Source organism: Pristis pectinata, chromosome 2 (assembly GCF_009764475.1).
Source record: "Pristis pectinata isolate sPriPec2 chromosome 2, sPriPec2.1.pri, whole genome shotgun sequence".
Taxonomy (NCBI): Eukaryota; Metazoa; Chordata; class Chondrichthyes; order Rhinopristiformes; family Pristidae; genus Pristis; species Pristis pectinata.
The window spans coordinates 4285364-4302790 of record NC_067406.1 but is presented as its reverse complement, the minus strand read 5'-3'; the positions used below and the strand labels follow the sequence as shown (position 1 = coordinate 4302790).

The following is a 17427-nucleotide window of genomic DNA, read 5'->3' as shown; positions in this document are numbered from 1 at the left end:
CGACTCCCGTCTCCCTCCCTCTCCCTTCCTCTGCTGACTATCCTTGAGCTCTCCTCTTCCTCTCTCTCGCCTTTCTTTCTCTCGTCTCCTCTCTCTCTCTCTGTTCTTCACCCGCCATCCCTCCTTTCCACACTCTGCCCCTCCCTCATCGTCCTCACATCAGCCTGTTCCCCACCCCCTCCCCATCTCCTTTCTGGCTGCCTCGTCTCCCACTCTCCAGCCTCCTCTGTCAATGCCTGACCCCCTCTCCTGCCTCTCCCCCCTCTCTCTGTACCTCTCACCCCTCCCTGTCTCTCCTGTCCCCCTCTCTGCCCATTTGACCCCCTCCCTCCCCTCTCCCTCTGCCCGCCGCCTCTCTCTCCCTCCCACTTGCCCCTTTCCCCTCACCCCCTCTTAAAACAGTTTAACTCTCCCCTCTCCTTCCCCTCTCCACCCCCCCCCCCGCCTCAAGTCTCTCGTACACTTTCCCACAACACTGACACAAACTGAGCCCCCTCCGAGAAGCCAGCTCACAAAACAGGGCGAAGCATCTCTGCCCAGAATCAATCGATGCCCACGGTAACCGGAGCGTGCACGTTCACACAAATACCGGCGGGCGTTTTACGACAAATTTGGGGATGGTTTAATTTCTGGACTGAGAGCCCTTTCTTGTTCACTCGAACTCATAAGTGCAACAAAGAAACTTAAGATTGTGGAGGGGGCCGGTGTCTCAGTGTTTGCCTGACGCGTTGACAGTTCCACTGAGCAGCACACGCTGAGACGCGCGACTCTCCTCCGCCAGGTCTTTCCCGCAGAAAGCTGGAGGGGTGTGTGTGTGTGAGAGAGAGAGAGAGAGAGAGAGAGAGATAGAGAGAGAGAGAGTGAGTGTGTGTGTGTGTGTGAGAGAGAGAGAGATAGAGAGAGAGAGAGAGTGTGTGTGTGTGTGAGAGAGATAGAGAGATAGAGTGTGTGTGTGTGTGTGAGAGAGAGAGATAGAGAGAGAGAGAATGAGTGTGTGTGTGTGTGAGAGAGAGAGAGTGTGTGTGAGTGAGTGAGTGAGTGAGAGAGACTAGGGACCTCGTCTCCCACTCTCCCACTCTGAAGTTGTGACTGAGCACCGTTCCAGATTCGCTCGCGGTGCACGGAGTTTGAGTGAGGCGGAACATTACCACTGTTGTGGCTGTACGCCACGGCGTCTCCGCCTCTATATAGACACGGTCCGGTCGAGCAGTGTGCAGTCACACACACACACACATACCCACACACACATACACACACACACAAGACACCTATACCACTTCCACAGACTTGCCCGTGTGTGTTTAATAGATTGCATTAATAAAAAAAGTTAATTTATTTTGATTTCGCAAAGAGGGTTAAAATTTTATTTTATTCTCATTTGTCTCCCAGAACCAATCTCCTCCCCCCTCTGCCCCCTCTCTTCTGTTGCAAGGATGTTTTTTGAAGGTTTTGAAGTGGTCTCGGCTCTGGTTGCGTGCTTGGTATCTGTAGCCTTGCTCTTCGCTGTATCTAGACAACTTTGGCAAGTCCGCTGGGCGGTGACACGCGACAAAAGCTCTAGTCTACCGATTCCCAAGGGTTCCATGGGATTACCTGTCATCGGAGAAACATTTCACTGGTTGGTAGAGGTAAGGACCAAGACACCTATCCGTGTATTTAATCTCTTCGTCTGTCTGTCTGTCAGTATCAGTCATGATTAGAATCATCTGTATTATCGTATGTTTCGAGTGTATAATATTTCCAAACGTGAGGCTAAAATTCCGCCTGCATTTACCCGATGGGCTCAGCTCTCTCAGCCGGGTCTCCGGCAGGCTTTCCAACAGCGGGACCACCACCTTGGCTGTGAATGCACCAGTGAATTAGGTAGCAGTTTGGAGATGTCGGAAGGTCACTGCTCTGCAGTGTCCCAGGGAGTGGACGCAAGTTGCGGGTGCCGAACTCCTTGTCCAGACACACGTGTTGGGAGCGGGGTTTCCGCCACCCGAGCCGCTGTTTTATTAGATCCTTGCGGATATTCCGCGGGATTTAGGTTGCTGGCGTTCGGGATGTGTGTTGTGTAGCGGGGAATGTGTGGGGTGTGTGCGGGGAGTTGGGTTTATAGCAGGCTCGGCCTTTGATTGTAGCGGACAGTTCCGAGTCGCTGCCCCTGGTGACCCGTGCAAAGGTCCCGCTTCAGGACGCGGTGCAGAGCCGTCCCCTTTGACCGGGTCTCCGCCGACGCGTGCCGGTGTAGTGAGGGAACACCTCCCCCGCCTGCACCGCAGAGGTGGCCGGCAGGGCTCCGGGCGTGTGTGTGCGGCTGTGTGTGTGTGTGTGTGTGTGTGTGTACCACGGGGAGAGGACTGTGTGCCTCTCTGGGTCAGTGTGCTTGTGTCCGGCTGGTGTGTGTGTGGGTCTGTGTGTGTGTGGGTCTCTGTGTGTGTGTGTGCCAGAGGGAGTACTGTGTGCCTCTCTGGGTCGGTGTGCTTGTGTCTGGGTGGGTGTGCTGTGTGTGTGTGTGTGTGTGTGTACCGGAGGGGGAGTACTGTGTGCCTCTCTGGGTCGGTATGCTTGTGTCTGGGTGGAGTATGTGGGTGAGTCTATGTGTGTGTATATGTACCCGAGGGGAAGAACTGTGTGCCTCTCTTGGTCGGTGTGCTTGTGTCTGGGTGGTGTATATGTGGGTCTGTGTGTGTGTGTGTGGGGGGGGGTCTGTGTGTGTGTGTGAGTGTGTGTGTACCCGAGGGTGAATACTGTGTGTCTCTATGGGTCGGTGTGCTTGTGTCTGAGTGGTGTGTGTAGGTCTGTGTATATGTGTGTCTGTGCGCGCGTCTGTGTGGGTCTGTGTGTGTGTACCCGAGGGGGAGAACTGTGCGCCTGTCTGGGTCGGTGTACATGTGTCTGAGGTGTGTGTGTGTGTGAGAGAGAGAGTGAGGGTCTATATTTTTATGTTAGAGGGTGTGTTTGTGCGGGAGGTGTGTGAGCGCAAGTGTGGGGGTCTATGTTTGTATGCTAGGGGTTCTGTGCATGTGCGTAGGGGTCATTGCACTCGTGTGTGGTCTGCGTGTATGTGCGGGAGTACAGGTATGTATGAGCTGAGTAGAAATATGAAGGCTCTGTGTGTTTATGAGTGAGGATCTGTATGTGTGTGTCCGGGCACCGTCTGTGTGTGTGCGGGGGTCTGTGGGTGTTGGGGCGGGTGGTTAATAGGTACATGTGCGGTGGGCTTGTATATATGTGTGGATTCCCCCATGTATGCATGTGGAGAGCTGTGAAGAGCCGACGCGGGGCTGCTGCACCGTGTTGGGCTCTGTATGTGCGGGTCTATGTCTGCATGTGTGAACGTGGAAGTAGCTCCATGTACTGACACACACGTATGTAGTTATGTTGGATCACGAATGTTTACATAACGTGCGTTGAGAACGTTTATTTCTCTACTTAACCGTGTCCCTATCATCTAGGAGAAACCACTCCGTGCCGTGTGTGTGTGTCTGTCTAAGTGAATTTGTGTGTCTATGTATGCGTGTGTCTGTGTGTATCTGAATGTGAGCACGTATTTGAGTGTATGTGTGTATCCCAGCGTATAATGTCTGTATGTGTGTGTTTGTGAATGTGTATGTATGTGTGTGAACGTGTATGTGTACGTATGTATGTGTGTGAAGGTGTGCATATTTGTATGTGTATGTACGTGTGTGTATGTGTATGTGTGTGTGGGTGTGTATGTGTGTATGTATTTGTGTGGGTGTGTATGTATCTGTGTATGTATATGTGGGTGTGAATGTGTGTATGGATGTGTGTATGCGCGCCGTTTTCTGGGCTAGTCTCGCACCATAGGTCCCGTTCCTGTGCGTTAGCTCAGGACCGACAGTGCGAGGTCAGAGGAGCGCCAAATGGCCCCGGCTTGGGCTCGAGTGTGGGGTAACTAGTCACGGATATTGTCCCCGAACACCACCTGTCCGTCCCCGCTCCCTGCTGTGTGTGCGCACCGGCAGGAGCGAGCAACCAGACTTCGTCGTGACGGCTCCTGCAGTCGAATAGTCGGCGGGCACTGGCTGGTCGGGCGCGGGTACCTGGCGTGGGCGGGAGACGGGGAGCTGCCTGTGTGCGGGGAGGAATCTGGAATAAGCTCCCTCCACCGTAGGAGGAGATTGGGAGCGGGGGAGAGATCGTGGGACCTGGTTCTAAACCCAGCAGATCCGTCTGGGGATCTAAACCCGAGGATTAGAGGTTTCTCTGTCTGCACGGCTCGCTGTCTCACCCAGCAAGCGGTTCCAGAGCGAATAACCTGGGGCGACCTTAGACACTGACAATCTCACTGTTCTTCCAGAACGGGGGAGAATTCTGTTCTACACAGTGAGCTGCGGACGCCTCCAGTCCCCTGTTCAATGGCCTTGCTCCGAAAATACTAATTTTTAGTGTAAACTGGTCTGAACTCCCCGTGAATAAAGCATTCTTTGTGCGCGAGTGGCAATGTATCAATAACCCTTTATTTAGGCACAAAGGGAGCTGTAATTATATTTACACAGATCAGGCCAGTAATTGCGTTAAAAGCCACGATTACCCAGATAATCTCTCAAATTTGGTTTAATAGGATTTATCGGATGGCCCTCATTACAGAGGGTAGGCTGCGATGCGGGGGCGGGCAGAGGTGAGGTGTGTCTGCGTGAGGGACGGCCTGTACTAACGCTTTACCCAAAAAAAACAGTGCTCAGGCAGAGAGACTGTACGTGTGTGTGTGTGTGTGTGTGTGTGAGAGAGAGAGAGAGGGGGGGGGGGGGAATGTGCATATATAGAGAGATGCAGAGAGGGAGAGAGAGTTGGGAGAAGTGGATGCAGAGAGAGGTGCAGAGGGAGAGAGGGAGAGTGGGAGGAGAAAGGTGCATACAGAGAGAGGTGCAGAGAGAGAGAGATGTACACAGAGGGATGCAGGAGAGAGAGAGGGGAGAAAGGTGCATATAGAGAGAGGTGCAGAGAAAGGGGGAGAGAGAGAGCAGAAATGTGCATACAGAGAGTTGCAGAGAGAGGGGGAGAGAGAGAAGGGAGAAATGTGCATACAGAGAGACATGCAGGGAGAGAGGGAGAGAGAGGAGAAATGTGCATACAGAGAGAGGGATGTATACAGTGAGGGGTGCAGAGGAGAGAGATGGAGAGAGATATAGAGAGAAGATCTATGTGTAGAGAGGTGCAGAGGTGAGGGGGGAGAATGTGTATACAGAGAGAGATGCAGAGGTAAGAGAGATAGAGTCATAGTCATTGAGTCATATGACACAGAAAAAGGCCCTTCGGCCCAACTGGTCCATGCTGACCAAGATGCCCCATCTAAATGAGTCCCATTTGCCTGCGTTTGGCCTGTATCCCTCTAAACCTCAACAGAAAAAAGATGGATAGAGGCTGAGAGAGGGAGAGAGGGAGAGAGAGAAGGAGATGGGTGGAAAGGTTCATACACGGAGATCTGTTTTATTCGGGGGGGGGTGCAGAGGGGAGAGAGGGGGAGGGAGAGAAATGTGTACACTGAGAGGGGTGCGGAGAGGGAGAGGAGATATAGAAGGAGAGAGAGGCAGTGGAGAGAAATGGAGAGAGAAAAAAGATGGAAAGAGGCTGAGAGAAAGGGAGAACGAGGTGGATGGAGGGCAAGAGAAACATGGAAAATCTGGATGGAGAGCTGTTTATATATGGAGTGAGGAAGGGGGGGAGAGAGAAAGATGGACAGAGAGAGGCAGAGAGAAGAAGTAGAGAAAGACCGATGGATAGAGAGCAACAGAGATCTTGAGAGAGAGGTGGAGAGGAGGATGGACTGGGAAAGACCATCAGGCATTGGAGCAGAATTAGGCCATTCAGCCCATTGAATCTGCTCCGCCATTCGGCCATGGCTGATTTATTTTTCCCTCTCAACCCCATTCTCCTGCCTTCTCCCCGTAACCTTTGATGCCCTTACTAATCAAGAACCTTTCAGCCTCTGCTTTAAATACACCCAATGACCTGGCCTCCACAGCCTTCTGTGGCAATGAATTCCACAGATTCACCACCCTCTGGATAAAGAAATTCCTCCTCATTTCTGATCTAAAGAGACATCCCTCTATTCTGAGGCTGTGCCCTCTGGTCCTAGACTCTCCCACTGATGGAAACATCCTCTCCACGTCCATTCTATCCAGGCTTTTCAATATTCGGTAAGTTTCAAAGAGTGAGAGAGAGAAGAGAGAGACACACACACACAGAGACAGAACAAAGAGAGAGAGAAACAGATACATCAAGAGAAGAAACAGATGCAGAGAGATGGAATGAGAGACAGGTACCTCATGATAAAGGGGTGTAAATGGTAAAGAGGGGAAAGCATAGGGCAGCAGTGAGTGTCAGACAGAGAAAGACAGAGCAACAAACATACTGCAGGAACTCAGCCAGTCGAGCAGCATCTGTGGGGGGGGGGGGGGGGGTTGTGGAGGACGTGTCAACATCTCGGGTTGATACCCTGCATCAGGACAGAAAGAGAGAGTCGTGTTTGTGTCCATGCCCTTCAGTGTCTCCGGAGTTCTCAGGCGAGGGACTCTCGGAGTGCAGTCACTGAGGCAAACACGGCGCCCAGTCTCGGCACAGCAAGGTCCCACAGACCACGTGACAATGCCAACAGCTTGCATGTCGGTCGGCTCACCAGGGAGGACGTCCGGCAGTGGTAACCCTGAGAGAGCAGGCTTGGGTGTACAGTGGAGCGAGGCACTGCTGTCTGTCTCAGTGTCGGGTGGTGTCACTAAACGGCCAATGGGAACCATGCACTGTGTAACCACAGGCAAGGCAGACCAACCAAGACACAAGGGACCACAGGCGCTGGAGTCTGCAGCTACAAACGATCTGCTGAAGGAACTCAGCAGGTCGAGCAGCATCTGTGGAGGGAAATAAACTGTCGAAGTTTCAGGACTGATGCAGGGTTTCGACCCGAGACGTCGACAGTTTCTTTCCCTCCACAGATGCTGCTCGACCCGCTGAGTTCCTCCAGCAGATTGTTGTGACAGACTAACTGAGTTCCAGCTGAACTAGTGATGAGGGAAATGAAGCAATGGATAAGGAGGGGTGTTTTAATGAAATGTGATTAGAAAATTGCTAACAGCCAAGCTATGACTTCATCTGAGGGAGGAGTATTCCCACCGTTTCATTATGGAGGAAGACCATCCTTCACTTATTTCCAGTCTGTGTGATTCCGAAAGCTTCTGAGCTTCCTCTTTCTGAGTTTCTTTTAATTACGAAGGGTCCTTGGAGGCAAGACCCCACTTGGAGTACTGTGCTCAGTTCTGGCCACCTCACTACAAGAAGGATGTGGAAGCCATAGAAAGGGTGCAGAAGGATGTTGCCTGGAATGCGGAGCATGCCTTATGAAAACAGGTTGAGTGAACTCGGCCTTTTCTCCTTGGAGAGACAGAGGATGAGAGGTGACCTGATAGAGGTGTATAAGATGATGAGAGGCATTGATCGGGTAGATAGTCAGAGGCTTTTCCCCAGCGCTGAAATGGTTGCCACAAGAGGACACAGGTTTAAGGTGCTGGGGAGTAGATATAGAGGAGATGTCAGGGGTAAGTTTTTTTACTCAGAGAGTGGTGAGTGCGTGGAATGGGCTGCCGGCAACAGTGGAGGAGGCGGATACGATAGGGTCATTTAAGAGACTTTTGTATAGGTACATGGAGCTTAGAAAAATAGAGGGCTATGGGTAAGCCTAGTAATTTCTAAGGTAGGGACATGTTCGACACAGCTTTGTGGGCCGAAGGGCCTGAATTGTGCTGTAGGTTTTCTATGTTTCTCCTTCTCGTCAATGAGCAACGGAACTGACAGCAAAGTGGAGGGGTTGGACGTGAAGTTAAGGGAGGGTGATGTGAATTTTCACCTGGCTCCTGTGATCTGGGATGAGGGACCTGAAAGGGGGGGAGGGGGACTCGAAGCCAATTCGACAGGAGTGTTGAAAGAGAGAAAATATCTTGGGATTCTGGGCAGTTGTGTGGGACTATTGGATCGTTCTGCCAAAGAGCTGGGGCAGGTCTATGGGCAGTTGGTCCCCTGTGCTGCAAGTTTCAGAGAGTCAAAGAAAACCTGGAATCATAGAAACGTTTGGGCAAGGGAAGCCATTCAGCCCATCTTATCCATGCTTACATCCACCTCCCATCTCTCATGGAACATGGAACGTGGAACAGTGCAGCAGAGTCTCAATCCCAAGTCCTGCTGGTCACCGCTGTTCAAGGGTTCATCTAGGCAGCTGTAACCATGGCAATAAGCACGATGATGCTGGAGGAACTCAGTAGACCAGGCAGCATCTGTGGAGATAAAATAGGCGCCTGCTTTCCTCCACGGATTCTGCCTGGCCTGCTGAGTTTCATCTAGATTCCAGCATCTGCAGTCCTTTGTTTCTCACCCGTAACCCGTAATAATTTCTGAGTTCCAATGTCCACCGCACTTTAGCTGCAGATGCCGGAATCTAGAGCAACACACAATCTGCTGGAGGAACTCAGCATCTGTGGGGGTGGGTGTAACGGAATCATCAACGTTTCAACTCGAAACCCCGCGCGCAGCATTTCAACCTGAAATGTTGACAATTCCTCTCCGCCCCACAGATGCTGTTTGATCTGCTGAGTTCCTCCAGAGACTGTTGCTCTTTGTCTGAGAAAGGTTTGCTCATTTGGCCTCTATTCCTTTGACCAATTAGATCCAGCTACCCTGCCTTACAATCTTTCCACTGAGGGAACTAGGTCTTTTCTATCGAGGCCTCCCATAATTTTATACTTCAATTAAACCCCCCTCGATTTCCTTTCTTCCAGGGAAGCAACTCCAGGCCGATCATCTCCTCATGATTATCAGCCCCCTTCCTGGTAACATCCTCACAAATCTCCTCTGCACTCTGTCGGTGAAGTCATATCCTTCCTGTATAGTGTGATGACCACACTTAAACTGTGTCCTCAGTTGGTCATTCCTATCCCTGATCTTGCCTTGGTCAGAGGTTAGTGGAGATGGGGGGAGAAGGGAGGGAGGTACATTCTTGGTATTGGTATTGGTTTATTGTTGTCACTTGTACTGAGGTACAGTGAAAAACTTGTCTAGCATGCCAATCGTACAGGTCAATTCATTACACAGTGCAGTTACATTGGGTTAGTACAGAGTGCATTGATGTAGTACAGGTAAAAACAATAACAGTACAGAGTAAAGTGTCACAGCTACAGAGAAAGTGCAGTGCAATAAGGTGCCAGGTCACAACAAGGTAGATCGTGAAGTCATAGTCCATCTCATTGTATAAGGGATAAGTCTTATCACAGTGGGGTAGAAGCTGTCCTTAGGTCTGGTGGTACGTGCCCTCAGGCTCCTGTATCTTCTACCTGATAGAAGAGGATCTTGCCTAATCTTATAAAGTTACACACCAAGGAAACAGGCCCTTCAGCCCAACTCATCCATGCTAACCAAGGTGCCTTCCTGAAGTAGTCCCATTTGCCCTTGCTTGGTCCACATCGCTCTACAACTTTCCTATCTGTGTACCTGTCCAAATGTCTTTGAAACCCACCTCGACCACTTCCTCCGGCAACTCATTCTGCATACCCACCACCTTCTCTGTGGAAAAACTTGCCTCTCAGCTCCCCTTTAAGTTTCTTCCCTCTCACCTTAACTGTGTGCCCTCTAGTTTTAGATCTTGAAGCTTTGGACATCGTCAGTGTGTTCTACAGGTTGTGATTCTCGCTCTTTCTCTCTCCCTGTCTTTCTCTCTCTCCGACAGGGGTCCAGCTTCCATGCATCGAGGCGTGAGAAATACGGCAACGTCTTCAAGACACACCTCCTGGGCCGCCCATTGATCCGGGTGACTGGCTCGGAGAACGTCAGGAAGATCCTGATGGGCGAGCATTCCCTGGTGAGCAGTCAGTGGCCCCGGAGTACCAGGATGCTGCTCGGTCCAACCAGCCTCATCAACTCCATCGGTGACATCCACCGCCACAAGAGGAAGGTGAGCACTTAAAAGGGGAACGCCCCTTTCCCGTCTCCTTAAATGGGCAATGTCAAAGTCAGGTTTATTGTCACGAGCACAAGTACATGTACGTACAGGTGCAATGGAAAACTTACTTGCAGCAGCATCACAGGCACAGAGCATCAGATAAGCAGCATTCACAAGAAAAAGACAAATTATACACAATTTTTACAAAAAAGAATATAATTAGAACAAAAAAATTCCATTTTAGTTCAAAGCGATCAAAGTGGTTATAGTGTTGCCTGTAGTGATTAGGATTATAGAACGTAGAACATTACAGCACAGTACAGGCCCTTTGGCCCATGATGTTGTGCCGACATTTTATCCTGCTCTAAGATCTATCTAACTCTTCTTTCCCACATACTCCTCCATTTTTCAATCATTTATGTGTCTATCTGAGAGTCTCTTACATATCCCTAATGTATCTGTCCCCACAACCTCTGCCGGCAGTGCATTCCACGCACCCGCCACTCTCTGTGTAGAAACTTACCCCTGACATCCCCCTTATACCTTCCTCCAATCACCTTAAAATTATGCCCCCTCGTGTCAGCCATTGTCGCCCTGGGAAAAAGTCTCTGACTGTCCACTTGATCTATGCCTCTTATCATCTTGTACACCTCTATCATGTCACCTCTCATCCTCCTCCTCTCCAAAAAGAAAAGCCCGAGCTCACTCAACCCATCCTCATAAGACATGCTCTCCAATCCAGGCAGCATCCTGGTAAATCTCCTCTGCACCTTCTCTAAAGCTTCCGATAATGGTTGGTTCAGGAACCAAATGGTTGAAGGGATGTAGCTGTTCTTGAACACTTAATTGTCATTAATTGTTGTCAATGATACAACAAAGACCCGAACAAGATCTGATGTTGGGTGGTCACATCATATAGCAAGAGTGGACTGGAGGGCTTGAGTTATATGGAGAGACTTGATGGGCTGGAACTGTTTCCCGGGAGCGAAGGAGTCTGAGGCGTGACCTTATAGAGGTTTATAAAATTTTGAGGGACATAGATAAGTAGATAGCCACAGACTTTTTCCCCAGGGTAGAATTAGAGGGCAGAGGTTTAAGGTGAGAGGGGAAAGATTTAAAGGGAATTGACAGGGCAAGGTTTTCCCCATAGAGGGTGGTGGGTATATGGAACGGGCTGCCAGAGGAAATGGTAGAGGTGGATACATTTACATTACTTGGACAGGTACATGGATAGGAAAGGTTTAGAGGGATATGGGCCAAATGTGAGCAAATGGGACTAACTTAGATGGGCTTCTTGGTTGGCATGGATGAGTTGGGCTGACGGGCCTGTTTCCGTGCTGTATGACTCTATTACGTTATCAATTACGTTACTGATGTCTTCATCTGATGCCCTAGTCATTACTGATACCTTAGCAACATCACTGAGGGAGCAGGTTATTAGGGCAGCAAAACCTTACTGTCTGTGGGAGCTTGCTATCAGCAGTTTTGCTTCAGTGGTTGGAAAATGCTCACAAGAGGACACAGGTTTAAGGTGCTGGGGAGTAGGTACAGGAGATGTCAGGGGTAAGTTTTTTACTCAGAGAGTGGTGAGTGTGTGGAATGGGCTGCCGGCAACAGTGGAGGAGGCGGATACGATAGGGTCTTTTAAGAGACTTTTGGATAGGTACATGGAGCTGAGTAAAATAGAGGGCTATGGGTAAGCCTAGTAATTTCTAAGGTAGGGACATGTTCGGCACAACTTTGTGGGCCGAAGGGCATGAATTGTGCTGTAGGTTTTCTATGTTCTATATAAGATATCTTTATTAGTCACATGTACATCGAAACACACAGTGAAATACATCTTTTGCGTAGAGTGTTCTGGGAGTAACCCGCAAGTGTCGCCATGCTTCTGGCGCCAACATAGCACGTCCACAACTTCCTAACCTGTACGTCTTTGGAATGTGTGAGGAAACCGGAGCACCCGGAGGAAACCCGTGCGGACACAGGGAGAACGTACAAACTCCTTACAGACAGCGGTGGGAACTGAACCCAGATCACTGGCGCTGTAATAGCGTTACCCTAACTGCTACACTACCGTGCCTGCCCTGCCATGCCATATCTTTTCTGAACAAAAAAAAACAAACTGCTGGAGTTCAGGCAGCTTCTGTGGTGGGAAATGGATAGTCGATGTTTTGGGACTGAGCAGGGGAGTCCAGGTGAAGGGTCCACCGTCCATTTCCCTCCACAGATGCTGCCTGACCCACTGAGTTCCTCCAGCAGTTTGTTTTTTACTCCAGAGTCCATCTGCCATCTCTTGTGTCTCCTGTTTCTAAACCAGCCTGGTCCAAGTGAGGTTACTCACAGGAAGTAATTACCACATCAACAACTGTCCCAATGACATAAACCAATTCCAATACATGTCTGCACAGGTGCAATGAAAAACTTACCTGCAGCAGCATCACAGGCACAGAGCATCAGATAAGCAGCATTCACAAGGAAAACATAAATTAAACATAAATTATACGCAATTTTTACAAGACAACACAATATGAACACAATTTCCATTTTAGTGCAAAGTGATCAAAGGGGTCACAGTGTTGCTAAACTGTAGTGATTAGGGTTTTGCCAATTGGTTCAAGAACCAAATGGTGGAAGGGAAGCAGCTGTTCCTGAACCTGGTGGTGTGGGGACTTCAGGCTTCTGTACCTCCTGCCCGGTGGTGGCTGCGAGAAGATGGCATGGCCCGGATGGTGGGGATCTTTGATGACGGATGTTGCCTTCTTGAGGCAGCACCGGATGTAGATACTTTTGATGGTGGGGAGGGATGTGCCCGTGATGTATTGGGCTGAGTCCACTACTCTCTGCAGCTTCTTACGTTCCTGCACATTCGAATTGCCGTACCAGACCATGATGCAACCAGTCAGGATACCGTCAACAATACATCTATAGAAGTTTTTTTAGAGTGTTCGGTGACGAGCTGAACCTCCTTAACTTCCTAAGAAAGTAAAGACAGTGGCAAGCCTGGTAAATTGAGATGATATGTTTATTATTGATACGATATGTTCATTATTGTCACTTGTACCGAGGTACAATGAAAAACGTGTCTTGCATACTGTTCATGCAGATCAATTCATTACACAGTGCATTGAGGTAGTACAGGGGAAAACAATACGGAATGCAGAATAAAATGTCACAGCTACAGAGAAAGTGAAGTGCAGGTAGATAATAAAATGCAAGGTCACAACGAGATACATTGTGAGGTCAAGAGTCCATCTTATTGTGCTAGGGAATTGTTCAATAGTCTTATAACAACAGGGTAGATATATACTTGTGCATATGACGATAAACTCGATGTTGAGTTTGAAACCCTTGACAAAAATTGACAAGGTTTGTTGTTTCTTTTGCATTTTGTGTTTATTTCCCCACATATATTCTGTAAGAGAAAATGTTTACTCTGTACCTCAAATGTTTTGGCAGTGATTTGTGAATTCGATAAAGGTGAATTTCCATTACCCAAACTGCTGTAATGCTGGGTACATTGTATATGGCTCTGGGTAGAACTTTTTTATGTAAAACGTATATGATGTGCCTTGGGTTTTTTTTTTGCAAGATGTCAGTTGAAATTTCAAGATGTTTGTTGGGTTAGGATATCATGGGTATGAAGGAGACTCGGGCATATGTAAAGTCACAGAGTCATAGAGTTGTGTAGCATGGAAACAGGCCCTTCGGCCCAACTTGTCCATGCCGACATAGGTACCTTCCTGTGTAGCGGTTAGCGTAACGCTTTACAGCGCTAGCAACCCGGGTTCAATTCTGGCCGCTGTCTGTAAGGAATTTGTATGTTCTCCCCATGTCTGCATGGGTTTCCTCTGGGTGCTCCGGTTTCCTCCCACTTTCCAAAAGACGTACGGGTTAGGAAGTTGTGGGCATGCTATGCTGGTGCCGGAAGTGTGGCGACACTTGCGGGCTGCCCCCAGAACACTCTATGCAAAAGATGTATTTCACTGTGTGTTTTGACATACATGTGACTGATAAAGAAATCTTATCTTATTTACCTGCATTTGGCCCATATCCCTCTAGACCTTTCCTATCCATGTACCTGTCCAAATGTTCTTTAAACATCGTAATTATACCTGCCTCTACCACCTCCTCTGGCAGCTCATTCCATGTACTCACCACCCTCTGTATGAAAAACTTGCCCCTCAGATCCCCTTTAAATCTTTCCTCTTTCACCTTAAACCTGTGCCCCCTAGATTTGGACTCCCCTACCCAGGGGAAAAGACTGTTACCATCCACCTTATCTATGCCTCTCATGATTTTATAATCCTCGATAAGGTCACCCCTCAGCCTCCAACGCTCCAGGGAAAACAGTCCCAGCCTATCCAGCCTCTCCTTATAACTCAAGCCCTCCAGTCCTGGTAATATCCATGTGAATCTCTTCTGCACCCTCTCTAGTTTAATCACATCCCTCCTATGCAGGTGACGTAAAGATTGGCAACAGCCTGACTAGAATAGGCCTGATGGGTTGAATGGCATCAGCTAACAGTCTGACAATGGCCACATTTCAAAGAGGACTTCACTGGGTGCCAATCAGTTTGTAATTTTGTGAAAGGCAGCACAGGTGTAGCTCAGAGAAGGAGCATTGTAAGGGATAGTGATTGAACCATTCTTCACAGGAACTGGAGAGATATCTTATGTTTTCATATGACATAGAAGGAGGCCATTCAGCTCAGCGAGTCTATGCCAGCTCTCAGAGGAATCTCATCCGTCCCACTTATTTTCCTGTAGGCTGTTTGCTCACATTCCCAATAACTCCCCACTGATTCTCCAAATGCCCACCTACCCCTGGGATAATTTAGTGTCGCGAGCTCACTGACCGGCAGGCACGTCGTTGGGATTTGGGAGGAAACCAGAGCACCGGGCGGGGGGGTGGGGGAACCCACTCAGTCACAGGCAGAACGTGCAAACTCCACACAGGCAGCGCAGCAGGTCGGGGTCGAACGCAGGCTGGAGCTGTGAGACGGTGGCTCTCATAGAATCATAGAGGAATACAGCATGGATACAAGACCTTCAGCTCATCACATACTAGGTATAGAAGGTATCTTATACCTATCTACGCTAATCCCATTTTCCACTACACGACCTGTAGGCTTGGTGTTAGGCTCAAGTGCTCACCACCTGCTGGACCACTGTGTGTGAATAAATTCCAACCAGACATCCTTTGGGTTTACTCTGTCCATCCCCCTTCAACTCCGTTTACTTGCCATTGCAGTAGAGTAAGTGTCGCTCCTGACGTCCTCCACCACTGCATTTTAATTGTCACCAATACAATTTAAGCTGAGGGGGGGATTGTTCTGAGGGCTATTTGCGGGGCAAGTTTTTTCCACAGAGAGTGGTGGGTGCCTGGAACGGGCTGCCAGGGGTGGTGGTGGAGGCAGATACGATAGAGGCGTTTAAGAGGCTGTTGGCAATGTGCAGGGAATGGAGGGACATTGATCATGTGCAGGCAGAAGGGATTTAGTTTAATTTGGCATCGTGTTTGGCACAGACAGTGTGGGCTGAAGGGCCTGTTCCTGTGCTGTACTGTTCTTTGTTCTATGTTTCATACCCCTGCTTCCCTTTCAGTTCACCTGCATCTATGAATCATTTTCTCTCAGCATCCTAACGTTTAGTTACCTTGTGTCATACAAGATAAAATAAGATATTTATTTATTAGTCTCACGTACATCGCAACACATAGTGAAATGCGTCTTTTTTTTTGTGTAACTGTACTGGGGGCAGCCCGCAAGTGTCACCAACATAGCATGCCCTCCTTAAACCTTTCTCTGTTTCTCTTTCTTAAACCCTATCTTTTTAAACAAATTATTTTAATCTAATTCAGCACCACTGCCATTGAATTTGGATCACTTTAGGTGGATTGCATTACTGGGTCACTGAGTCATCCTATGCATGCAATATGTTGAAGGCGGAAATGAGTCATCGAGGTGGACGCTGACAGGCGTTTCAACTACAAAAGGTGTGAGGACGCTGCAGAAAAGTAATGCCGAGGCCAAGAACGGGTCAGGCACGATCTGATTGAATGGCACAGCAGACTCAATGGGCCGAATGGTGCACTCCTGCTCCAGCCTCCGCCCACTCAATAACCGTTCACTGATGTGGATTGCCTCGTTTAACCCCGGCCGACCCACCCACTTTGGTTCTGTGCAATTTAGCTCACCACAGTTTGACTCAACCCAACCCACATCACCCCAGTGCACTGCTCTCTGTGCAGTGCAACCAACAACAGAGCCCAACACATCATTGTCTGTCCAAGTCAACCTGAAGGAATCCAACCCACTCCATTTACCTGAGTTAATGCTCCCAACAATTAATTCTCTAAAATAGAAAAGACAAACAAATAGAAGCAAAATCAATGGAGCAATCTTCCTTTTAAAAGTTTGGGCTCTGCCTTTTAAGAAATTCCATGACTTTAAAAGCACATGCCCAGAAACTGGACTCATTTGAGTAGATTTTTATATAAGACCATGAGGTATTGGGGCAGAATTAGACCATTCGGCCCATCATGTCTGCTCCGCCATTCAATCGTGGCTGGTTTTGATTTAGTTTTTCTCAACCCCATTCTCCCCGCCTTCTCCCTGTAACCCTTAACCCTCTTACCAATCAAGAACCTATCGATCTCTGCCTTAAATACACCCAATGACTTGGCCTCCACAGCCCTCTGTGACAATGAATCCCGTAGACTTGCCACCCTCTGGCTGAAGAAATTCCTCCTTATCTCAGTTCTAAAGAGGTGTCCCTTTATTCTGAGGCTGTGCCCTCGGATCCTAGACTCTCCGACTGAAGGAAACATCCTCTCCACATCCAGGCCTTTCAGTATTCAGTAGATTTCCATGAGATCCCCCCTCATACTTCTGAACTCCATTGAGTACAGGCTCAGAGCCATCGAACACTCCTCATACATTAGCGGAATAAAGTTTTGGCACAGATTAGAAGGGCCTAATGGCCTGCTTTCTGTGCTGTAGTGTTCTGTGGTTCTATTAAGCCTTTCATTCCCGAATCATTCTTGTGAACCTTCTCTGGACCCTCTCCAGGGCCAGCACATCCTTCCTCAGATATGGGGCAGAAAATTACTCACAATATTCCATATGTGGTCTGACCAACGCCTTATAAAGCCTCAGCAGTACATCCTTGCTTTTATACTCTGGTTTATGTGCAAATAAATGTGCAAATTCTGCACATAAACAGTTTCTCTAGAGCTCTATGGCTCTGGCCATCATTTCTGGGTGAAATCACACCCCTTAATGAATAGTCCAGGCTCGATTCACCTCAGCGCAGTAGATGCTGAAGTTGTGGAGATGATGATGCCATCATGTGCATTGTGTCCGCTTCCATGTTTACTGAAGTAGGTCAGTGCATTTGGGAGCCACCAGTGTCCCCCTGGCACGAAGAGACTGGGGTCAAACTCCGCAGGAAGTGAGCAGAGAGGGGATTTGAACATTGATATTTCCCTCATGGCCTCA

The 17427-nt window shown here is 48.9% G+C and overlaps 1 protein-coding gene across 1 annotated transcript in view; it reads left to right on the top strand.

Moving 5' to 3' along the window:
- LOC127582928 (cytochrome P450 26B1) overlaps window positions 1-17427 on the top strand; it is a 51064-nt gene that overhangs the window by 11175 nt on the left and 22462 nt on the right. Inside the window, exons 2-3 of the mRNA XM_052038587.1 lie at window positions 1390-1628; window positions 9716-9940. Of these exons, the coding sequence (XP_051894547.1) occupies window positions 1434-1628; window positions 9716-9940 (420 nt within the window). The 5' untranslated portion in view covers window positions 1390-1433. The remainder of the gene's footprint in view (window positions 1-1389; window positions 1629-9715; window positions 9941-17427) is intronic.